The sequence below is a fragment of the Sus scrofa genome, chromosome 13, assembly GCF_000003025.6.
Source record: "Sus scrofa isolate TJ Tabasco breed Duroc chromosome 13, Sscrofa11.1, whole genome shotgun sequence".
NCBI lineage: Eukaryota > Metazoa > Chordata > Mammalia > Artiodactyla > Suidae > Sus > Sus scrofa.
The window spans coordinates 150,820,831-150,847,130 of record NC_010455.5 but is presented as its reverse complement, the minus strand read 5'-3'; the positions used below and the strand labels follow the sequence as shown (position 1 = coordinate 150,847,130).

The window sequence follows — 26,300 nt, the reverse complement described above, 5'->3', positions numbered from 1 at the left end:
AAGTAGACATGTAGCACAAATAACTTAAAAATGTTTATAGCTTATTGAATATATGATTATAGAGAAGTCTATGTATGTTAGATCCTGAGTAATTTAAACTTATAGTATGCCTTACTTTACTTCCCTAAATCATAATTTACACATTTAAATATATAAATGAGGAACTGAATTAGTCACCTGGAATTTCATTAATTTCTGTGTACCACTCTCATTTAAAAAAAATGCCTACTCTGTATCAAAAACAGCTTCTTGTCATAATTTCTGCATATAAGTTCAGGAGCATTTTTTTAAAACCTAAGATATCTTGATTTTCTCCTTTTGTCTGAGACTGACAACAATGCAATAATGTACAAAATGGTACAAATCCAAGAAGCTTCTTTTATGCCTCTTCCTGTTGTTTTGAGAGTTGCCTAATGAAGAAGTCACTATTTGTAGCACAGTTTTAGCAAGAAGTCTCTTAATAGCTTGGAAAATTACAAGAGAATGTCAAGAGTATTTTTTTATTGGCCTAGTTTTTAAAATTAAGACTTTATTTTTTAGAGCAATTTTTTTGGTTCAGAGCAAAATTGAGGGGAAAGTACAGAGATTTCTCATATACTGCCTACCACCATACCGCCATACAACATCCTCTAGAAGAGTGTTACATTTGTTACAATTGATGGACCTACATTAATTTATCATAATTACCCAAAGTTCGTACTTTACATTTGATTCACTCTTTTTTTTAGTTTTTTTAAATTTTTTATTACTCAAATGAATTTATCACATCTGTAGTTGTATAATGATCGTAACAATCTGATTTCACAGGATTTCCATCCCACAGCCCAGGCACATCCCCCAACCCCCCAAAATGTCTCCTCCAGAGACCATAATTTTTTCAATTTCTGTGAGTCAGCATCTGTTCTGCAAAGAAGTTCAGTCTGTCCTTTTTTCAGATTCCTCAGGTCAGTAAAGCATTGGATGTTGGTGTCTCATTGTATGGCTAACTTCACTTAGTATGATACTTTCTAGGTCCATCCATGTTGCTAAAAATTCTGGTATTTCATTCTTTTTGATGGCTGAGTAATATTCCATTGTGTATATGTACCACATCTTCTTGATCCACTTCTCTGTTGATGGACATTTAGTTGTTTCCATGTTTTGGCTATTGCAAAGAGTGCTGTAATGAACATTGGAGTACATGCGTCTTTGCGAGTCTTGGTTTTCTCTGGGTAGATGCCCAGGAGTGGGATTGCTGGATCAAATGGTAGTTCTTTGTTTAGTTTTCTGAGGAATCTCCATACTGCTTTCCACAGTGGTTGCACCAATTTACAATCCCACCCACAGTGTACTAGGGTTCCTTTTTCTCCACACCCTCTCCAGCACTTACTGTTTTAGACTTTTGGATGATGGCCATTCGAGCTGGTGTTAGGTGGTACCTCATAGTGGTTTTGATTTGCATCTCTCTAATAATGAGCGATGTTGAACAAATTTTCATGTGTTTTTTGGCCATCTGTATGTCTTCTTTGGAGAATTGTCCATTTAGATCTTCTGCCCATTTTTTGATAGGCTTGTTTGTTTTTTTGGTATGGAGCTGCAGAAGGTGTTTATAAATTTTGGAGATTAATCCCTTGTCAGTCGATTCACTTGCAAAGATTTTCTCCCATCTGTGGGTTGTCTTTTTGTGTTGTTTAGGGTTTCCTTTGCTGTGCAGAAACTTTGAAGTTTGATTAGGTCCCATTTGTTTATTTTTGTTTTTGTTGTCAGTACTCTGATAGGTGGATCTGAGAAGATGTTGCTGTCATTTATGTCAGAGAGTGTTTGGCCTATGTTTTCCTCTAGGTGTTTGATAGTGTCTGGTCTTATACCTAGGTCTTTAATCCATTTGGAGTTTATTTTTGTGTATGGTGTTAGGGAGTGCTCTAATTTCATTCTTTTCCATGTGGCTGTCCAGTTTTCCCAGCACCACTTATTGAACACGCTGTCCTTTCTCCATTGTATATTCTTGCCTCCTTTGTCATAGATTATTTGGCTGTAGATTTGTGGGTTTAATTCTGGGCTTTCTATCCTGTTCCACTGATTTGTATTTCTGTCTTTGTGCCAGTACCATGCAGTTTTGATGACTGTTGCTTTGTAGTATAGTCTGAAGTCCGGGAGCCTGATTCCTCCAGCTCCAGTTTTCTTTTTCAGGATGTCGTTGGCTATTCTGGTTCTTTTGTGCTCCCAAAGTTTTAAATATTTTGTTTGAGTTCTGTGAAAAATGTCCTTGGTAATTTGATAGACATTGCATTGAATCTGTAGTTTGTCTTAGGTAGTATAGTCATTTTGATAATATTAACTCTTCCAATCCACGAGCATGGTATGTCTTTCCATCTTTTTGTGTCGTCTTTGATTTCTTTCATCAATGGCTTGTAGTTTTCAAAGTACAGGTCTTTTGTCTCTTTAGGTAGGTTTACTCCTAGGTATTTTATTCTTTTGGATGTGATGGTAAACGGGATTGCTTCCCTCATTTCCTTTTCTGCTCTTTAATTGTTAGTATATAGAAATGCTGTTGATTTCTGTTGATTCACTCTTGTTGTACATTCCTATGAATTGGATTTTTTGGACTTGAGTGTTTTTTTATTAAACATATAGCCAACCACTATACTATGCAAACTTTGTTAAAAATTGTTATTTTATGGGTTGAAATTGTGTATTTAAAGTCTAGATATACTCAGTAGATTATATTATAAACTGAGTGAGACTATTTGCCTGACTGTAATCTGGTAAATTAATAATAAGTAAATAATAAATCATATTATTATTTATTTGGAAGCATACACAAGCTTTAATCCTATATGAAATTTTAGACAAAGTAAATTTACAAAATGCTTATTGAGGTCATCAATAACAAAGATTATTTGTACTCTAATCTGGTCAATAAAATGTTAATATTTTCATATTTATCAAAAGTTATTTTGAAAATTAATTTTTTAACTAACATTTTAAAAGACATAAGTATGAATATTTTTCTTCTTACTTTTAGGCAGTTCTCATCTAATCTTATCTAATAAAACACAGCATGGTTCATTAGTGTAGCTAATATTTTTTATTTTTGCCATAACATTGGTTAAGTCCCAGGTCTAACAGTGCACAAGGCTGACCACATGAATCTAGAGCTATCAGACCACAAATCTAAGCTCCAAGGATTATATAGTGTCTCTCTTCCTTAGTTCCGAAAGATTAAAATATGGTAATACTCATATTCTCAATTTTACGTAAATGGAAAGCCCCACTTCTATGTCACATTGAAATTAAACATGGAATAAACACAAGCAGAAATAAACACTACTTAAAAATTTATATAGTAGTAATGTTAAAAATTTCTTATTAAGGTCAGCAACCATCTAGGAATATTTTGTTTTTGTTTTTTAATATCATAAGTTTATTTACAGTTTATTTTATTAAAAAATTGAAATACTTTGAAAATAAATTTATCAAGGTAAAATTTGGACATTAGAAGAGAGATCTTGTATCTTATGTCTTTTATCTAAAGTATAAACATTAAACATGCTGAAAATTTTTCATATGACTTTTCGTAAAAATAGCCTCATTCATATACTCAATTACTGTTATAGGAGCAAAAACTTGTCTAGTGTAGTAGAAGCAACCAGTTATGAAAAGCTGAGTCATCAAGAGTTTTCCTCATGAAAAATTCTATCATGTAGAAGTTTGCTTGTGTTACACGGAGTGAACACAAAGTCTTTATGCTTGCAATTATGTCTTCTGTTAATTATTTGATTGCAGCCTCTCTACCTAACAGTAGTTGAAGTCCTAAAAACAAGTATCAGGGATTCTCTGGATGAAGATGACAAAAAAGTAAAATTTGTGTAGCAAATAGAGGGGACAATAAGATGACTTCTAATTAGTATGTATAGAGTTATAAATTGTAAATAACTCTTTTGAGAGTTAATTAGGTCTTTCTTTCCAATTCCATTTCCTATTCAGGGGAACTGAGGGTTAAAGATAGAAAAGCAGAGGGCAAAAGAATAGAAGCCTTTGTGATTGAAGCCTTGGGGGAAAAAAGATATAAATAAATCAAGCTCTTCAAAGTAGATGTCCTCTATAAAGAAGGGAAGTTGCAGAGATGCATTAGGACAGGTTGATACATGCATTGGCTAATCCTATCCTGGAAAGAACTAAAAAGAAAAGTTCAGAAAGGCAGATATCTCCCACTTTTCTAAATTCACTTCACATCACCTCCCTTTTATGAAAGACCTTGGTAGCTGTTTGTGCTAATAGCCAGAAGAAATCTGAAGAGGATTTTTGCTTATGCAAAAAAGGTACATGATTACCTCATTTTATTGTGCTTTGCTTTACTGCACTCTGCAGATACTATATATTTTACAAATTGAAGGTTTATGGCAACCTTGCATCAAGCAAGTCTATTGGTACCATTTTCCCAATAGCATTTGCTCACTTTGTTTCTATGTTACATTCTTTTATCTTGCAGTTATCTTAATCTTTTATTTTACAGTTTATAATTTGAGAGCAGGAAACAGTGCCACACATTTTGAACAATACTAGTCCTCTGACTTTGGAAGAGCCAATCTGATTTTTTTTCTTGTATCTTCAACATTATTTGGAATAATGTCATAATAAAAGTAATGTTATAACATTATAAAACATGGCAAATATTTTTATGAAGTGAACTCAATGTGAAATTAATAACCATCCATTTTAATTAAACATTTTATTCAATCATTGCACTTCAGTTGAGTTAATATTTAATTGAAAATATTTAATATGAAATAGTAATAGTTCTTTTATTTGTTACAATTAAGTTTTTTCTTTGGCCATCTACTTAATTTATTTTGTTTCACTTTAGAAATAATGTTGTTTAACCATGAAAGTTACTAAACAGATTATTTGCTATTATTTGTAATTTCATTTTCAATAATGAAACTTTTTCATCATCATTATTATTATGCTATGATGATCTGTGATAGATGACTCTTTTTTGGGTTTAGTTGATTTATAGTATTAGTTTCAGGTATTCACCATAGTGATTCAAAATTTTTATGGATTATATACCCCATTCAATGTTATTATAAAATATTGGCTGTGTTTCCTGTGCTTTACAATATACCCTTGTAGTTTATTTTATACATAGTAGTTTGTACATAATACTTTCCCTGTAGAATACCCCTCCTCCCCTGTCCCTGTTGGTAATTACAAGTTTGTTCTCTGCATCTTTGAGTCTGTTTCTGTTTTATTATATTCATTCATTTGTTTTATTTTTTAGATTCTATAGTGATAACATACAGTATTTGTCTTCTGGCCTATTTCACTAAGCATAATACCCTCTAGGTCCATCCATGTTGTTGCAAATGGCAAATTTTCATTCTTTTAAATAGCCGAGTAGTATTCCATTGTGAATATATAGCATATCTTCTTTATCCATTCATCTGTGATGAACACTTAGGTTGCTTCCATATCTTGGCTATTGTTAATAATGCTAGGAATGTTGGGTCATATATCATTTCAAATTAGTGTTTTCATTTTCTTTGGATGTATATCCAGGAGTGGAATTGCTGGATCAAATGGTAGTTGTATTTTTGGTTTCTTGAGGACCCTCCATACTGTTTTCCACAGTGGTTCCATCAATTTATATTCCCACCAACAGTATACAGTGTTCCTTTTTCTCTGCATCCTTGCTGACATTTGACATTTGTTATTTGTGACCTTTCTGATGATAGCCATTCTGACACATGTGAGGTGGTACATAATTGTGGCTTTGAGTTGCATTTCTTTGTTTGATTAGTAGTGTTCAGCATCTTTTCATATGCCTGTTGACCATTTGTATGTCTTCTTTGGAAAAATGTCTATTCAGGTCTTATTTCCATTATTTAATCAGGGTGTTAGAGAGTTTTTTTGATATTGAGTTGTATGAGCTGTTTGTTTTGGATATTATACACCCATATTGGTCATATCATTTGCAAATGTTTTCTCCAATTCACTAAGTTATTTTTTCATCTCATCAGTGGTTTCTCTGGCTGTGCAAAAGCTTTTTACATTTAGTTATGTCCCATTTGTTTATTTTTGCTTTTTTTTTTTTTTTTTTTTTGCCTTAGGAGACAAATCCAAAAAAATATTGGTATAATTTGTGTCAAAGAGTGTTCTCTTTGTTTCCTTCTAGGAGTTTTATGGCTTCTTTTCCTACATTTAGATCTTTAGTCCATTTTGAGTTTATTTTTGAAAATGATGTGAGGAAATGTTCTAATTTCATTCTTGTACATGTAGCTGTTGACTCTTCCAGCGCCACTTATTGAAGAGTATTTTTTCCCCATTGCATATTCTTGCCTCCATTGTCACAGATTAATTGACTATACATGTGTGGATTGATTCCTAGGTGGCTCTCTCTTCTGTTCCACTGATCCATGTGTCTGTTTTATGTCAGTACCAACCATACTGTTTTGATTACTGTAGCTTTGTAGAACAATATGAAGTCAGGGAGAATGATACCTCCAGCTCTGTTCTTCTTTCTCATGATTGCTTTGGCTATTCAGCATCTTTGAATTTCCATATGAATTTTAGAATTATTTGTTCTAGTTCTGTGAAAAATGTCATTGTTATTTTGATAGGGATTGCATTGATTCTCTAGATTGCTTTGGGTAATATGGTCATTTTAATAATGTTAATTCAAATCTATGAACATGGTATAGCTACCCATCACTTTGTACTTTCTTCACTTTCTTTCATCACTGTGTCATAGTTTTCCAAGTACAGGTCTTTTACCCTCCTTGTATTTATTCCTACATTTTTTTAATATTATGGTAATTAGGATTGTTTGCTTAATTTCTCTGATACTTCCTTGTTAGTATATAGAAATGCAACAGATTTTTGTATATTAATTTTTTTATCCTGTGACTTTACCTAATTCATTAGATTTCTGGTAGCATTTTTAGAGTTTTCTATATATAGTATCATGTTATGCAAAGAGTGACACTTTTACTTCTTCCCTTTCAATTTAGATTCCTTTTATTTCTTTTCCTTGGCTGTGGATAGCACTCACAATACTGTGTTGAATAGAAGTGGCAAGAGAGGCCATCCTTGTCTTATTCCTGATCTTAGAGGAAATGCTTTTAGCTTTCCACCATTGAGTATGGTGTTAGATCTGTGCTTATCATATATGGCCTTTATTGTGTTGAGGTATGTTTCCTTTATACCCACTTTGTGGAGATATTTTTATCATAAATGGATATTAAATTTTGTCAGAAGCTTTCTCTGCATCTGTTGAGATGATCATGTGATTTTTATTCTTCCATTTGTTAGTGTGGTATATCACATTAATGGATTTGTATATATTGAACTATACTTGTATTCCTTGGATACATCCCACTTGAAGTGATCAGTGATCTTTGGTGTTACTATTTAATTGTTTTGGGTTGCCACAAACCATGGGCATACAATACAGCAACTTTAAACAATAAATATTTGTGTTCTGACTGCTCCACTGACTATTCCCTTACCACTCTCACTCTCCTTAAGCTTCTATATCCCCTGAGATACAACAGTATTGAAATAAACCAATAAAAATAAATAATAACCTTACAGTGGCCTCTGAATGTTCAGGTGAAAGGAAGGGTTGGAGGTCTCTCTCTTTAAATCAGAAGCTAGAAATGATTAAGCTTAGTGAGGAAGGCATAGTGAAAGCTGAGATAGGCTGAAAGCTAGGCCTCTTGTGCCAAACAGTTAGCTAAATTGTGAATGCAAAGGACAAGTTCTTGAAGGAAATTATTTATAAGTGTACTCCAGTGAACATAGAGATGATGAAACAGCTTTATTGCTGGTAAGGAGAAGGTTTAAGTGTTCAAGATAGAAGATTAAACCAGCCACAACATTCCCTTAAGCCAAGCCTAATCTAGAGCAAGGCTCTAACTCTCTTCAATTCTGTGAAGTCTGAGAGAGATAAGGAAGCTGCAGAAGAAACATTTGAAGCTAGCAGAGGTTCATTCAGGCGGTTTAAGGAAAGAGGCCATCTCCGTAACTTCAGAGTACAAGGTGAAGCAGCAGATGTAGAAGCTGTAGCAAGCTATCCATAAGATCTAGTTAATATAATTGATGGAGGTGACTATACTAAGCAACAGATTTTCAATGTAGACAAAATTGCCTTCTACTGGAAGAAGATGCCATCTAGGGCTTTCACAGCTAGAGAGGAGAAGTAATACCTGGCCTTAAAATGCCAAAGCACTGACCTACTTTCTTGTTGGGGGCTATGCAGCTGGTGACTTTAAGTTGAAGTGAGTTCTCATTTACTATTCTGAAAAATCCTAGGGCCCATAAAAATTATGCTAAATCAACTCTGTTTGTGCTATAGAAATGGAATAACAAGGCCTGGATGACAGCACATATGTTTACAACATAGTTTGCTGAATATTTTAAGCCCATTGTTGAGACCTATCAGAAAAAAAGGTATATTTCAAAATATCCCTTGCTCATTGGCAATGCACCTTGTCACCAGGAGCTTTGATGGAGGTGTATAATGAGATTAATATTGCTTTAATGGCTACTAAAATAATATTCATTTTGTAGTCCATGGATGAAGGCATCATTTTGACTTTCAAGTTTTATTATTTAAGAAATACTTTTTTTTGAGGATACAGTTGCCATAGATAGTGATTCTTCTAATGGATATGGGCAAAAGTCAATTGAAAACCTCTGGGAAGGATTTGCCTTTCTAGATTCCATTAAGAATATTCATAATTTATAGGAAGAGATCAAAATATCAACACTGATAGAGATTTAGAAGAAGTTGATTTCAGCCCTTGTGGATAACACTGAAGGGTTTAAGACTTAAGTGGAGGAAGTAATTGTGGTGAAAATAGCAAGAGAACAAGAAATAGAAGTGGTGCCTGAATATGTGATTGAATTGCTGCACTATCTTGATAAAACTTTAATGCTTGAGGAGTTACCTCTTACAGATGAGCAGAGAAAGTGGTTTTGTGAGGTAGGACTTACTTCTGATGACAGTGTTGTAAAGACTGTTGAAATGACAACAAAGGATTTAGAATATGACATAAACTTTGTTGATAAAGCAGGGTTTGAGAGGATTGACTCCAGTTTTGAAAGAAGTTCTACTGTGGGTAAAATGCTATTAGACGGCATTGCATGCTACAGAACAATCATGTGACAAACTTCATTGTTGTCTTTTTTTATGAAATTGCCATAAGCATTGCAATTTTCAGCACCCACCACCCTGATTAGTCAGCAGCCATCAACATCAAGGCAAGACCTTTTACCAAAAAAAGATTCCAATTTGCTAAAGACTTAGATGATGGTTAGCATTTTTTAGCAATAAAGTACTTTTAAATTAAGGTATGTACATTGTTTTTTAGATATAATGCTATATTGCACATATGTAGGCTACAGTATAATGTAAACATAGCATTTTTTGGCCACACCTGCAGCATTTGGAAGTTCCTGGGCCAGGGATTGAACCTGTGCCACAGCAGCGACCAGAGCCACAGCAGTGACAACACCAGATCCTCAACATTCTAAGCCATGAGGGAACTCCTAAACATAACTTTTTTATGTACTGGGAAACCAGGAAATTCATGTGACTTACTTTACTGTAATACACACCGTATTAAGGTTGTCTCGAACCAAACCTTCGGTACCTCTAAGGTATGCCTGTAGTTGTTTTTTTGTTTTTTGTTTTTTAATGCCATTTCAGCTTATGAAAGTTTTCATAGGAATGTTCTATTTTTGGATAGTGGGGGAACCTATACTTAACTATACTAGATAATGTTCATTATGAACAACCAAAGATCTTTTCAACTCAGTTAAGTAAGTACACTGGAATCAAGGCAGGAGTTGATAATTCTAAATTCTAGAATCAAATTGACACTGGACATTAATCGGACAATGACATGGAAAAATCTTCTTGATATACAGAGAATAAAGTTAAGCAAATATAAAAGTATATCATGGAATCTGTGGGGAAAGAGACCTGAAGTTTCTTGTGAACAAGAGATGGTAGTAGAAATTAATACTATAATTTATGAGAGGAACTGATACCCTTAATAGAAAGGTGATACATAAAACTAATTAAATACTCTTAATATGTGTTGTGTCATTGATATTTCCTTTATTTAATGAAAATAAAATTTAGAGCTTTTTAACATTTCCTCCCAATTGTGATCTCCCTAACACTTTTTTTCCTGTAAGATTTTTTTTTTCTCTTTTTCTGCCATCCCATGGCATATGGAGTTCCTGGGCCAGGTATCAGATCTGAGCCACATTTGGAACCTACACCACAGCTGCAGCAACACTGGATCCTTAAGCCATTGCACAAGGTTGGGGATCGAACCTGCATCCTGGCACTGCAGAGACACTGTCAATGCCATTGTGCCACAGCGGGAGCTCCTATGAGATTCTTAATATGTCAGTATGCTTTCTCTGTACATGTAGATTTTCAATAACTCTTATAATTAGTATAGGATTCCATAAATGAGAATTACATATATTCTATCCCAAGATACAGCAATAGGTTACAAACTCAGCCACAGTACTCATTTCCACTATCTGAATCAATGATTTTCAAGTTGTATTTCATGACTGAGTGGTAGATTACAAAATCAATTTGGTGGGTCACAACTGTCATTTTAAAAAAGGAACTAGAATTAATATGACTAAAAAATTCCCGAGGTTTATCACATTGTCTTAGTTCAGGCTGCTATAGCAAACTTCTATAGACTGGGTGTCTTACAACTAACATTATTTTTCTCAGTTTTGGAAGCTGGAAAATTCAAGATAAAGGTGCCAGAAGATTAAGTGTCTGGTGAAAGCCCTCTGAGTTTGTAGATAGCCACCTTTTTGCTATATTACCACATGTTGGAGAAAGAAATTTAGCACATCTGCAAGCAAGCAAGCTAGCTCTCTACTGTCTTAAAAGGGCACCAATTCAACAGGAGGACCCTATAACATCATCTAAACCTAATTACCTCCCAACGGCCATACCTCCAATTACCAGCACACTGGGGGTTCAGGTGTCAATGTAAGAATTTTGGAGGCACGAGACATGCAGTCCATAGCACATAATATAGGTAATACAGGTTTATTTCATGGAACTTATATTTCAGTTTTATGCTTATGTATGGAATATGTATATGTAAGTGCACTTAAGTCATAATGTAAAATATATTTCTTATTTTGGTGCTGGTCAAAAACATGAGAAACACTGACCTAAATGCACTTATATCACTATGCTATATCAACACTTGATATAGATTACTAATTCATGATTTTATTTTTTCAGAATAAGGAATCAAAAGAAGAGCAAGTGTAAGTATTCGTTTATTTAATCTTAAAGTTTTTCATAGTACTTTCTAAGTGTGCTTTTCCAGTATGACACAGCCTTGCCTGGGGTCATGTTCTCACTAAGAGTAGAAAAGACAGTTTTTTTTGTCTTAATAAATTGTCAAATTTTTATTAAAAGTTACAAAGAGTTAAATCATCATTTACTTTGGGAGAATAGAATCTCTTGCCATTTTTCCATTAGGCTGCTCAAGAGTCATCCAATGCTAACTGCTTTATTCAAGGATCAGTTTGAGTCCAGATAAAATCTTTTAAAATATAATATAGATTGTGGTTAGCCAAATATAGACTAAATAAGATTTAACCCCAAAAACAGATTATTATTTGTCTTAATGACCCCTTTTACAAAAGAGTTTGATTTGGGTTGGTTTGCTTAATTAATCTGAGGTATTTTTTTTAAATCCTAGTTATTAACAGTGAATTTTGAAACTTTACTGAGAACATTTTAATGTCCAAAGATCATTGAGAGCTGTATTCTACATGTGATTAATGACAGTGTAATAGAGGAAGAAAGTAAGAGAGACATTCCATGAGGAGATCATTATACCCACCAAAGTTTGTTAACTGAAAATTAGTAACTTTAGAAAACTCTCTGTGAGGACATGACTTAAGATATCTTTAAAATTGTAACAAGAACATATCTTGTTAACTTTAAAGCCATCACTTGTAGTTGATATTTTCTCATTGATAATGGACATGATCCACATGGTAAGTTAATAGCTCAACATCCAAGATGGGTTTACATTTTTTCTGTCAACAAGTTGAACCATTAAAGGGATAGTGTGTGTGTGTGTGTTTAGGTTATGTCTGAATACCATAAAAATAACTTAGTGGATATGAAATAATATTATTAGTCATTGTGCTCATTTTGACTACAGTGTAGATCTAAACCTGGATGATCATCAGATCAACCCAGGGAGCTTTGTTTTTAAATGAGAATTTTCAAATACACACAAATGTAAAGAGATTAACGTATCTACATTAGTATATATACCTATCATCCTGATTCAACAACTGTCACTGTTTTCCCACATTTGTTTCACTCTTCCCTTAACATTTTGTTCTCTTCTGAATGTTTTCAGTCCGAAACATCATATAATTTACCTCTCTATGCTTCATTTGCATCTCTTATTAATATGAATGTTTTCCTATATTGTCAAAATGCTGCTATCATACTTTAGGAATAATCTTTTGGAAGTTTTCAAAAGTACAAATTCATATTTTTATAGTTGTTGAGAGCATCTGTAAAAAGCATAAATTTTTAAAAGCTCTTTAAGCAATTTGGAAAACTGGGTTTTGGAACCAGTGGGCCATACAAGCAATTGATTTCCTTAGAACTTTCCATAATGTTTGAGTCAGTTTAGAATACTTCAGTGATACCTAATGACTGTTTTATAGTGTTTTACAAGTATTTCTACAAGCATTAGATGTCATTTTTTTCTAGATATCTGTGGCCTAAAATTTGTAGTAATGCATCCTAGAGTTATAGTTTTCTTTCTATTCACTAGTAATTTATATCATGCTATAAGTAAAAATACTATTTCTTGTTACTACTTAATGAGATTAGGAAGGAAATTCATAGCTGCTAAATAATAGGCCAACTGAATTTAAATTTTAGACATAGGTATAAAAATGAGTTAATTGCCATTGTACTTTTAATATTTTCATTCTTTTCTCAATAGTTCCTAGTTACTGAAATCCATTATCACTAAGATTTTTTTTATAAAGTCCTATTACAAAAGAAACTTCCATTTTAAATCTACTTTATGTGCCATTCATAGCTCTCTATTTAAACATATACTGGACCTAAGCAACAAAGTTGATTAAACCAACCTACCTCTCCAAAATGTTGTGATGATAATATAGCAGATATGGAAATGCTTGTCAATATTTACCAAAGTATTGTTTCTCAAAATAACTGATGTTAATAGTTACAATTTGAAAAATAAACTCTTATGATCTCATAATTCTTAAAAAACTGGTATGAACAGAATAGGTACCTTGATTGAGTGTTATCTCAAATATGGTAGAATTCATTGTGAATCTTCAAAAGAAGTATACAATATGAGCACTATCCAGACTTTATTTGACTACAAGCCCTTCTGACCTGAGCATCTTATGAGACCAGTACAATATTAATTTGGGAAATATTGGCTTAGATGAGAAGCACTATACTATTATAAAACATCACATTGATTATGTCACCACTATAGCCCAAATATGATAGGAAAGGAGGAGCAGTTGAAGAAAGAGCAAGCAAATCTATACCCAGTCGGTAAATTTGTGAAAGATGATGCAAGTGATATTCAAGAAGATTCTGCCACTGAAGACAAGTTCTATAGCCTGGATGAATTGCATATTCTGGACATGATAGAGCAGGTAAGCCTGACTGGAGAGGGTACAGCCCTGCCTTCCTTTTCCCAGAACAGTTGTTAACTATTTTTTCCCCATGATGCTTTGAACAGCATGTTAACCTAATGGTTTATATTGTATTTGTGAGAAGAAAGAAAAAACAGGAAAGAAGGCACAGAGGGATGGCTGACATAAAAAAGAGCCCTAGGAACTGGATACTCTACATATTAGTCCTCAGACCATTTCGTGGTTTTAAGTATTGGGCATAGATGATTACAAATGCATTCCTTATAAAGTTTCCAAATACCACAAGGAAGAAAATAAATACCCTGACATAATTCCATTGGATTAAATCTCATGAGAAAAATAATTTTATAAAACAAAGCTACCTTCATTAAAAAAATTAAACCTTGTTGTTACCATGAAATATGTACAAAAAAATATTAATGAATGATAGGGGGTTTTTTTGTTCCTTTCCTGATAGTAGTCAGTGCATATATGAACATGACTTAAGTTTTAACAGGGCACTTAATGAGATAAAACATATGAAAACTCCTTTCTGAAGAACCATTTGATTTACCTACCCATGAGAATTCTATACCAATTTTATGATAACCTATTCCATGGTTTAAGTATAATAAAATATATAGTAATATTGATTGTCCAATGGTACAGTCAGTACAAATGATTCCCTCGCTTATAGCACAACATTAGTAAAATTGTCATACCTTTTTGTCTCCTCTCCAATTAAAATATATATACTTTTAGGAGTTCCCGTCATGGCTCAGTGGTTAACAAATCCAACTAGGAACCATGAGGTTGCGGGTTCGATCCCTGGCCTCGCTCAGTGGGTAAAGGATCCAGTGTTGCCATGAGCTGTGGTGTAGGTCGCAGACATGACTGGGATCCTTTATTGCTGTGACTGTGGCTCTGGCGTAGGCCGGTGGCTACAGCTCTGATTCGACCCCTAGCCTGGGAACCTCCATATTCCGTGGGTGCGGCCCTAGAAAAGACAAAAAGACAAAAAAAAAATATATATATATATACACATATATATACACATATATATATATACACATATATATATACATATATATATATACACACACACACTTTTAAAAACTGAAGTGGCATATGCTAAGCTTTGGATATCACATTAAAGATTAAATGTGGGCCCTTTGTTTTCATTCAATAGTTCTGAGAACTCAAAAATAGAATCAAAATGTCACACAGTTTGAAAAATATTTATTCATTCATTTATTCAAAAAACACTTAGCACCTGCTTTGTGTCAAGAGCTATGCTAAAACTAGTCCCTGTGATCATAGTGTTTATAATCCAGTGGAGAAGGTGAACATTAACCTAAGGTGATAATTACTAAGGTAATAATTAAGTACTTGAGCAATTAAGACTGCCTGCGTTAGAATTCTGGCTCCTTCACTAACTTTGGCAAGTGTAACCTTGGGTATGTTACTTAGTTTTATCATCTCTAGAATGGGAGTAATGAATGTCTACCTTTCATGGTTCTTATGACAATGAAAGGATTACCAAAAAAAGCTTTAAAAATAATAAGCATGCAGATAATGGTATCCAGTAGTAGCAGCAGTAGACAAGTAACTGTGGTATTGTTTAGTGAATGCTGTAATTAGAGGTTGTTTATCAATAATAATCAGAGAAGTAATGTTTGCATTGAGACCTATAATGCATGAGTATGAATTAGCAGCTTAAATCTCTGTTAAATAACTCTAATATTAGTGCCTTTTTAAGAGAGGAAAATAAAACATGCATATTCCATTTGCTCAATAGGGCTCAACCAGTAATGTAACTACAGAATATGGAGAAACTGAAAAGGAGAAGCTTGCTCGACAACAGCAGCTTTGTAAATTGCACTATCAGTGTGAAGTAGGTACCTTTGCCATTAGATATGAGACAACTTACAGGTAGTTCAAATGTTAAATTTAATAGTACGTATTTTTAAGAGTCCAATTTTTTTCTTTAAATTTCTGGTGACTTGAACACAATTAATTGAAATAATATTTTTCGTTGATCAGGATTTCAAAAGACAATTGAAAACAGTGACTTTTCGGTGGCAAGAAAACCAAATGCAGATTAAAAAGAAAGATAAAATCATCGCATCACTTAACCAACAAGTGGCTTTTGGAATCAATAAGGTGTCCAAGTAAGTGCAAATCTTGATAAAAGGAAATTCTGGGTTTGCTTCACAATGAACACCATCTTTAAAAGATAATCCCTATGTAGCCACTAGGTGGCAATGTGACTGCACATTAGTAACTGCCAACCACAGGGCTGCACTTGCTTAAAAACCAATTTTTTTTTTTTTCTTTTGCCTTGCCAGCTGGATTGAGAAATAAGCAGTTGCTCACTCTATATATCAAGCTTTTCATGTGTTGGCTGAATAAGTGTGAAGATAATAGAATTACATGAGAATGATAATTAACTTTCAGGTCATGACTCTAATTTGTAAAAATGTGACTGATTGTCTTTTCCTTTATAGCATATGATAAGTACATTCCTCAAAGACATCATTGACTCACTTTCATATTTTTAATGTTGGTTTCTGGGAGTATCTGTGTTCTAAATACAAGAGATTGAAAACAAGTCAAATTCCTGGTGAATCTTTTTACTCCTATCAATGTCATTTCTTTGATAACCTTAACTATTAAGTGCCTAAGACTAAAAATTTGATCTAAGAGGGAAAAATGAGTATCTTGCTCCATTCTTTTTATACTAACCACTGCCTCGAATCATTACCAGGTGAAATAGTAACATAATTTGTAACACATTACTTTAATAAACAGTAATACCACAAAATACCACTCATCCATGAATTTTAATTTGAAACACATTGTAGTTCCTAGACTGTTAATAGAGAGAATAGACAAGTTATAGGGAATTTCTTAGTGTAAGGAGTCCAAGATGCCAATTGGAAAATTGGAAAAATATTTGGCAGATATTTCGGTCTTAAATTTTCTCCCATATAGCATATCGTCCAACCTGAGGAATTTTTAGGAAGAGAATGCCATAGCTTTCTGGCAACAAGATAGCACTTACAAACACTTTCAGGTTTGCCTCTGCTGGTGTTAGAGAAATCAGTCAGGTCCAGAAGAAGGTAAGGACCTAGTCAGCTTGGGCAAACTAAGTTGGCTGAAATCATTTAATCCACACTTCGGGATTCAAAACTTTGTCTTTTAGCCTAGAAGATAATGACCAATCCAAAAATATGATATTTAGTGTCAGAGATCAGAAAAGTAATGCCATCATTCAGATGAGCTGCCTTTATCCTTCACTATCTGAGAATTTCCTCTTCAACTCTGATATCCAACCCAGGCTCCATTTTTTGCTTGAGACTATAAACAACCAGACCACTTTAGGGAATGTGTTATGTCTTCACAAAATGAACATTCAGTGCCGAACATTCACCAAACATCAAGTTCCCACAATGTGCAAAGAATTATGTAAGGTACATATAGGAGATACTAAGACATGTCAGGTGTTAACTGTGAGCTAGTGGAAAGTATAGATTAATATGAGAGGATTAAAATTATATATAGCAGGGTAATAATCTCCAGTTCCAGCAAGATGTAGTAGCTCCATTACTTGCAAGTCCTCGCTCTTACTACTAAAATACCCTGAATAGAACACAGCAAGCATAGGAAGACTCTGAAAGGTAGAAAAAAGCAGACAGTCCAGATACCTTGGGACTTACGTAAATGATTTTTTTTATTGCCTCGCATGTTTCCTAGATAGAGCACTGCAGCAACCTCCAAAATGGAATTGCCAATAAGCACAGGGTAAGGGGGACTAAAGCACCAAGAAAAGTCTGTTCCCTTTAGCCGAAGGATCAGGGAAAGGAAGATAGAATAACATAAAACCTTTTTGGCACTACCCACCTACTCTACCCAAACACCAGTAGTCCCACATCACCCCTTGGACACAGGAGTACACCCTGACAAAAGATGGCAGAAATCAGATTCCCCTGTTGGTGTAGCAACACAAAGCAAGCAGCTAATCTCCCATTCCTCACCCAATGGAAGCAAGTAGTACTCCAGTTTCTCTTGCAGAACAGCATCATATAGTCCAGCTGTGAGCTAAACCTCTACCTCTACCTAATATAAATGAGCCATTAAAGTGATCCAAGGTGGGGCTACTCAATACTAGGTTTTATTCTATTCTGATGCGGAGCTGAGTCTCTACCCTGGGATTGATTGTACTCCTCTCCCCTGCCCCTACTTCCCCAGCTGGTGCCAGAGGGGTCCCAACAGGGAGCTCCTGCCCCTCTCCTACAGCAGCAAAGCAGTGTGAGTCAGCCCTTCTATACTGCACTTGAAGTGAGAAAAGGTTAATACAAGTACACTATGTATGCATATAGTAATACCTAGTGCAACCACTAAGAAAGCTACATAAAGAGATATACTTAAAAACACTATAAGTAAATGAAGATGGAATCCTAAAAAACATTCAGATAACCCATAAGATGGTAAGAAAAGAGAAACAGAAGAAACAAACAGAAAAGAAACAAGCAGTTCCCATCATTGCTTAGCAGTTAACGAACCCAACTAGTATCTATGAGTACACGGGTTCCATCCCTGGCTTCACTCAGTGGGTTAAGGATCTGGCGTTGCCCTGAGCTATAGTGTAGGTTGCAGACATGGCTCAGATCTGGCATTGCTGTGGCTCTGGTGTAAGCCGGCGGCTACAGCTCCAACTCGACCCCTAGCCTGGGGACCTCCATATGCTGTGTGTGCTACCCTAAAAAGCAAAACAAAACAAAACAAACAAAAAAAAACCCCACAGAAAACAGATAAAAAAGTGGTAGACTTAAGCCCTAACATATCAATAATTACCTTAGGTATAAATGGTTTAAATATATCAATTACCTAAAAGACAGAGACTGGCAGAGTGGATTTTAAGAACAATATAAAGTATGTGACCAACAGTATGCTGTTTAAAGGAAATACCTTTCAGTGCCAATGACGAGACGACGTAGGTTGAAAATAAAAGGATGGTAAAATATACACCATGTAAACATTAATCAAAAAAAAGGAGTGGCTATACTAATATCAGATAATGTGGACTTCAGAGCAAAGAAAACTATTTGAGACAGAGACATCACATAATGATAAAAGGATCAATCTACCAGGAAGACAGAAGAACCTCAAAGTGTACATACCAAACAAGAGAGCTTCAAAATGTAAGCAGCAAAACCAGATAGAACTGAAAAGAGAAATAGAAAAACCTGCAGTTATCACTGGTGTCTTCAATACTCTGTTCTCAACAATGTACAAAACTACTAGACAAAATCAGCAAGGATATAGAAAACCTACAGCACCATCAACCAACAGGATCTAATTGATATTTATAAAACACTCCACCAGACAACAGCAGACAGGAAATATACCAAGGTAGACTGTATTCTCAGCCATAAAACAAACTTCAACAAATTTAAAAGAACTGAAAGCATGCAAAGCATGTGCTCAGATCACAATGGAATAAAACTAGAAATCAGCAACAGAAAGATAAGAGGAAAATCCTCAAACACTTAGGAACTACATAACACACTTAATTAGTCCATGGGTCAAAGAAGAGATCTCAAGAGAAAAAAAATACATTGAATTGAATTAACATGAAAATACAATATATCAAAGTTAATGGGAAACAGCTAAAACAGTTCTGAGATTTATAGCACTAAATGTACACATTAGAAAAAGGAAAAGTCTCATATGTGTAATACAAGCTCCCATCCCAGGAACCCAGAAAAAGAAAACCATAACAACCCCAAACAAGAAGACGAGGGAAATAATAAAGATTAGAAATAATGAAATTGGAAAGAGAAAACACAGCAGTGAAAGAAAACAAAGATCTATTTCTTTGAGAATACCAGTAAAATTGACAAACCTCTAGCAAACCTGTCAAAAAAGAGTAGACACAAGTTACCACCATCGGGATTGAAATAGTGATATCACTAGAGACTTTTCAGATATCAGAGATTGTGCTGAATGAAAAAAGCTAGTTCCCAAAGCTTGTATATCACATGATTCCTTTTTTTTTTTTTTTGGGGGGGGGTCTTTTTGCCTTTTCTCGGGCCACTCCGGTGGCATATGGAGGTTCCCAAGTTAGGGGTCGAATTGGAGCTGTAGCCGCTGGCCTACGCCAGAACCACAGCAACGCGGGATCCGAGCTGCGTCTGCAACCTACACCACAGCTCATGGCAATGCAGGATCCTTAACCCACTGAGCAAGGGCAGGGATCGAACCCGCAATCTCATGGTTCCTAGTCGGATTCGTTAACCACTGAGTCACAATGGGAACTCCATGATTCCTTTTCTGTAACTTGCTGAAATGACAAAATTTCAAACTGTTTTAAAATGACAAAAATGGAAAACAGATTAGGTCAGTGGTCCCAAGGTTATAAGGGGGAGAAGGAAGTGGAAAGAAGTGAGTGTGGCTATAAGAGGATGAAACAAAGGATCCTCTGTTAATAAAGTTGTTCAGTATCTTGAACTGTATCACTGTCAACATCCTGGTTATTATACTATTGTTTCACAAGATGTTACTACTGGGGGAACGTGAGTAAAGGATATGTGAATCTGTCTGTATCATTTCTTTTACACTTGCATGTGAATCCATGTTTATCTGAAAAAGCTTAACTTTTTTAAAAAGTACATATAAATATCTCAAATTGAGCTATATTTAATAGGGATTTTATGGGGTAAAAAGAGTACTTTTGATTGCTGTGATAAGGGAGAATTTCATTGAAGACCTAGTATTGAACCTAAGCAAGGACAGACGGCATCCAGGCAGAGAGGAAAGCATAAATGTTGCATGTGTTCTCATCTAAGCTTTTGAGCCTTTCTTTGTTTAGTCACTTGGTCATGTCCCAAGAGTATGTGATAAAAATATAAATATTCCTTAACTGTAAAATGTTGACTTTTTTCATCTTAAAACATCGTGTTTATGAGGAAGCAAAAGCATCTCTTTTCTTTGGCCTAATTTAACAGAAGTCCTACAGCAAATGTTTGGTAAATATTTGTCGATGATAATGCAGAGTTAATAAAGAAGATTATATAAAATGGCATATTTTACACAAATTACAATAAAATTAATGTTAAGAAACTGCTGTCAATAAAATTTATATAATAAACTTGAAAGCTGGAATAAGCATGAGAGCTTTAGATGTTTTAGAAAAGAAAATCTAACCCTACCCCTATCATAGTTTTCTTGAGAAAAATAAGACTAAGAAGTTATGACTACCTGAACATATATAACTGGTTCATATATGAGCTGGATGATAGAAACCATGCCTATCTTATTCTCTGTTATTTAAGAATCCAGGTCTTCTAAATTCCTCATCAACTTTGTCAGTTTGTATTGGCCACTTTAAAGTATAGCTGAGTAAAACAGTGAAGTAATGGAAGTACACAAGGAAAAGGAAAGATAGCAGTCCCAGAAATCTTACAAACCTACTTTTCAATCCTATCTACATACTCCTGTATACTATAGTAACAGAGCTTGTATTTCTTAATTCTTTACTAGAGAACATGACCTCTTTTGTATAGAAAGTAACCTGGTTTCTTTGCATTGCATTTATCAGTTCAGTACAACATTGATTGTAAGACTCTACAGCTTCTAAAAAGCTTAAAGGAAAACAGGTCGTTTCTGATATCTAGCGGTGAGCAATCCAGCCAACATATAAAGTTACTGTTTTACAGCTTTATCTTTCCACAAATTTATATAAACCAAAACTCATATGTATCACAAGTGTCTGAACATATTAGAGACTTAAAGAGAAATGTGCTTTTGCTATAACTTTCTTCATATTGAGGCCGATTAACAGGTTAATATAAAAGCTTGGTTGTAAGGAAAAAAGCAGCACAAGGGAGGAACATCAAAAATGGTCTGCGAATATATGTCAACCAAAAATTATTATTTTGCATTTCTCTTAATAGCTTTTTACATATTGCTTTTTGTTGTTGTTGTTGTCTTTTGTCTTTTTAGGCCCGCACCCACGGCATATGGAGGTTCCCAGCCTAGGAGTATAATCGGAGCTGCTGCTGCCGGCCTACACCACAGCCATAGCAATGCCAGATCCGAGACACCTCTGTGACCTACACCACAGCTCACGGCAATGCCAGATCCTTAACCCACTGAGCAGGGCCAGGGATCAAACCCGCAATCTCATGGTTCCTAGTCAGATTCGTTTCCACTGCGCCAGGACGAGGGAACTCCACATATTGGTTTTTAAGCTAATCACAGGTTATGTTTTCTGATTTACATAAAAATTTTATCCAGTTTTCTGTTGATTAGGTCGAGTGACTCCTGAGTTACAAATTATAATTTTAATTAAAATTTTTATTTGCACACAGTCTCATTACTTCTGTATTTAAAATGTGATTTCTTTCAAACCTTAAATCTTTAATAGTTTGAATGACTTGATATAGTATCTCTTTAAGGAATTTAAAATTCTCAATCCCACCATAGGCCTAGAACATCACAAGATGCCATCTCCATTTCTAGTGGGCAAACTAAGAACAAAGAGCTAGAGTCATTTTTCTGAGTTATTGAGCTGGGGATACAATATAACTTCTGTTTGGCTAATTTACAGGGTTGGAACTTTGTGAAGTCAGTAAATTGGATAGCAGACTTAACGAAAGAAATTTCAGAAGAATTTGGTAGAGGAGTCCAGTTATTTTCAGGTTCAAGATTCATAGCCCAAAATGGACATACTTAGTCCCTCCTTAGCTATAACTAGAGTTGTTCTATTAATGACAAATAATTTCTAATATTTTATAGCATTCTTTCTTCTCTTTTTAGATTACAGCGTCAGAGCCATGCTAAAGATAATGAAATCAAGAACCTTAAAGAGCAACTTTCTACGAAAAGGTAACAAATAGCTGTTGACTCTACCCTCTCTGAAAGACTGGACTCTACTCAGCTTATTCTGGCTACGGTAGCCATATAACTTACCATTCAAACTAGGTCACTTTTGAGCATGGCACTGAGCAGTATTAATAATGACACTGGGACAACAGATATAAACTGGAAGTGCCCTAGGCAAATAAAGAGGTATATTCACCTTACATCTGGCCCTGGAAAACAGCCGAGAGTAGTTAAATCAGCAAACTTATGGTGCCACAACATATTACTATCAGGGATTATGTGTTTTTTTTCTCTTTACCCTAATCAATACTAGTCGGTGTGAAAATACTACTAGGTTATAAAACTGGCTAAGTTTTGTTCTGATTCACCTATTTTTTATAACAGATTTTTTGAGATATAATTCATATAGAATTAAATTCATCCTATTATTCAATTCCTTGGTTTTTTAGTGTATTAACAGAGGTGTAGAGCTATCACCACTACCTAATTCCCGAACATTTCTATCATCTTAAAAAAGAAACCCTGGATACATTAGATGTCACTCCTCACTCTCTTGTCCCCAGCTTTTGGCAACCACTAGTCTATTTTTTTTTTTGGTCTCTGTGGATTTGCCTATTCTGGACATTTCATATAAAATGTAATTATGTAATAATACGTGGTCTTTTATGATTAACTTCTTTCACTTAATGTTTTCAAGGTTCATCCATGTTGTAGCATGCATCAGTACTCATTCCTTTTTATGGACAAATAATATTCCATTGTATGGATATACCACATTATACTTTACCTTTTCATCAGTTTATGGACATTTGGTTTGTTTCCATTTTTGGGCTATTATGAATAATGCTGTTATGAACATTTGTATACCTTTTTTGTGTGGACATGTTCTCAATTCTCTTGCATATATATTTAAGAGTAGAATTGCTGAGACATGCAGTAAACTCTATGTTTAACTTTTGGAGGAATTGCCAAACTCTTTTCCAAGTGACTGCTTTTTATAATCCTACCAACAATGGATGAGGGTTCCAATTTCTCGACATTCTCATCAGTACTTATTAGGTTATCTGTCTTTATTTCACCAATTGTAGTATATGTGAGGTGGTCTATCAATGAGGTTTGATTTGCATTTTCCTAATGACTAATTACATTGTGCCTTTTTTCACATGCTTATTGGCTATTTGGTATCTACTTGGAGAAATGTCCAATTTACTTCCTTTGACTGCTTTTCATATTGAATTAACTATTGAGTTTTAAGAGTTCTTTATATATTCTGGATACAAGTTCCTTGTCAGATACATCATTTTCAAGTATTCACCTCCATTCAGTGGGTTGTCTTTTCACTTTCTCGATGATGTCTTTTGAAGCACAATTAATTTTGTTGAAGTCCAACTTATCTCTGTTCTCTTTTGTAGGCAATTTTGTACAATATTCAATGGTATCATAATTCCTCTTTGTTTACTTAATAGGAGTCCTCGAATATTTTATGATTTTTAACCATCAAAACACTCTGGCCTTAATGATATTAACAATATATTATTTTATCAAGATTCTCATCAATGTTTGTCAGGTACCCAAGTATCCAGATGTTTCTAATAATAAAACATTGAGGGAAAGCCTTGTGAAAGTCCCTCTTGCAATGCTATAGTTCCAGTTGTTTCATTAGAGATATAATTTTGTTTGTATGCTCTAAAGAGCAACTTTCTACGAGGGTTCAAGTGTAGGAAGCTGAAGTGGGACAGGAAAAAGAAACCTCATAGGTAGCCATTTTCCATAATGTTCTTCATAGATAATATTCCTATCACATATCCCTCTCTCATTCTCAAGCTACAGGAATTATTTGCATTTCGAGGTATTGAATGTGAGCACTGAGATAACCAGTAAAATATTTTAATGCAGTGACTTAGCTTCATGAGATAGTAGAAACTTTTGTGGTTGACATTGTTAGGACACAGAAAGGCTTGTAGAAACTATTTTATGTAAAATTTATTAATAATGACATAGCTAGCATTTATTTAGTCCTTACAAAGTGCCTTATGTGTATTATTTGCATCAACTCTTTGAGATAGATAATATGATTTTCTCCATTTTCATATGTGAGGAAACTGAGATATAGAGAAGTTAAGGAACTTGTCTATGGTTTTACATTGAATACATTGCAGAGTTGAGATTCATCCTCAGACAACTTGATTTCAGAGCCAAGTTTTAAATCATAACCCCTATATTGACAACTTTAAACCTTACCCACTCTTGATAGTAAAGGATAATAGTAGGGGTTGAGTAATGTCTTCTCTTGCTTTTATATGCTGAATACTTTTCCAGGAAGATAATTGCCTACTCATTGAATAGTTTGTATCAGTCTTCCTCTGGAATAATGGAAAACTCTGTCCTTGCTGCAATGTTACTTACTCTTTAATGATCCTATATTTCAGATCTCAGTGGGAAATGGAGAAGCATAATCTGGAAAGCACGATTAAAACATACTTAAACAAACTGAATGCAGAAACTAGCAGAGCTTTAACAGCAGAGGTAAAAAAAAAAAAAAAAAAAGAGGGAGAGAGAGAGATGGGGTTGGAAAGAGAAGTTTTACTTGTTCTTTAGTACACTAATTGTAAAAAGATTGTTTTTTGAAATCACAGAATTAAGACATCTTAGAAGCAGCCAAAAAACCACAGCTCAAACGCTTGTGCTTTTTTTTTAAAACTCATTGGTATTTGCATATGTTTACTTGAAGGTGATGATCTTGTTTTCCCCCAAATAACTCCAAGAAATTGGTTTTCTTAAGCATGTATGGCAAATATAGCTATTTTGGAAAATTCTCATTAAACCAGGTCACTAAGGCAAACTACTAAGAAGAACATTTCACTGTTGCCATAACATCTCCTTTCTTTGTTTTTTGTTTTTGTTTTTTTTGTTTTTTTTTTGCTTTTTAGGGCTGCACCCACAGCATATGGAGGTTCCCAGGCTAGGGGTATAATTGGAGTTACAGCTGCCAGCCTATGCCACAGCAATGTCAGATCCAAGCCACGTCTGCGACCTACACCACGTCTGCGACCTATACCACAGTTCACAGCAATGCCGGATCCTTAACCCACTGAGTGAGGCCAGGGATCAAACCTGCAACCTCATGGTTCCTAGTCAGATTCATTTCTGCTGCATCACGACATGAACTTTCTTTGCTATTTCTTAACATAGATTTTCCCCAAACACATACACACCATACAGTCTAATGTCAAGAACCAGCCTACCTCTAGATTCCCAGAAAGTCATCTAGTTTCTTCTAAGTTATTTTAGAAACCACAGCTATGCTCTCAAAAGAAATGTGATTGTATGTATGTATTTAATTTTTATTTATAGATAACAAAACTTGATATACAGTAAAATTTAAATGTTTAGGGAGCTCACTGACATGAAAAGCATTACAAACTTCCCCACCTCTGTCATGGGTAAGGTATTTTTTTTGGCAGAATACTGTGGAAGAGAGATTAACAGTCAAGGAGTATTAGATGTAGCAAAAATCCCTAGGGTTTTGGAGTACTAAATTTAACTGAGGAAAAAAAAAAAATCCCAGATTAACCTTAAGATCTCAAGTTCGTAGACTTTGTTTTTCACTGCTTTTAATCAGAAAGTTCTTTTCTACTTCCATTATTAATTTTAGAAACACTTATTGATGTCCAAGAGTATAATAAGCTATGTTCAGTGAATATTGAGTGATCAAC

The 26,300-nt window shown here is 34.5% G+C and overlaps 1 protein-coding gene across 13 annotated transcripts in view; it reads left to right on the top strand.

The window, feature by feature from the left end:
- The window catches only part of DZIP3 (DAZ interacting zinc finger protein 3), a 137,388-nt gene that overhangs the window by 86,915 nt on the left and 24,173 nt on the right, over positions 1 to 26,300 (top strand). For 12 of the 13 annotated variants that reach the window (XM_021070425.1, XM_021070418.1, XM_021070428.1 and 9 more), the window contains 6 exons: positions 11,279 to 11,304; positions 13,551 to 13,716; positions 15,494 to 15,589; positions 15,739 to 15,866; positions 22,519 to 22,587; positions 25,014 to 25,110. In XM_021070425.1, coding sequence (XP_020926084.1) covers positions 11,279 to 11,304; positions 13,551 to 13,716; positions 15,494 to 15,589; positions 15,739 to 15,866; positions 22,519 to 22,587; positions 25,014 to 25,110 — 582 coding nt within the window. The remainder of the gene's footprint in view (positions 1 to 11,278; positions 11,305 to 13,550; positions 13,717 to 15,493; positions 15,590 to 15,738; positions 15,867 to 22,518; positions 22,588 to 25,013; positions 25,111 to 26,300) is intronic. The other variant, XM_021070424.1, reaches the window with a different exon arrangement.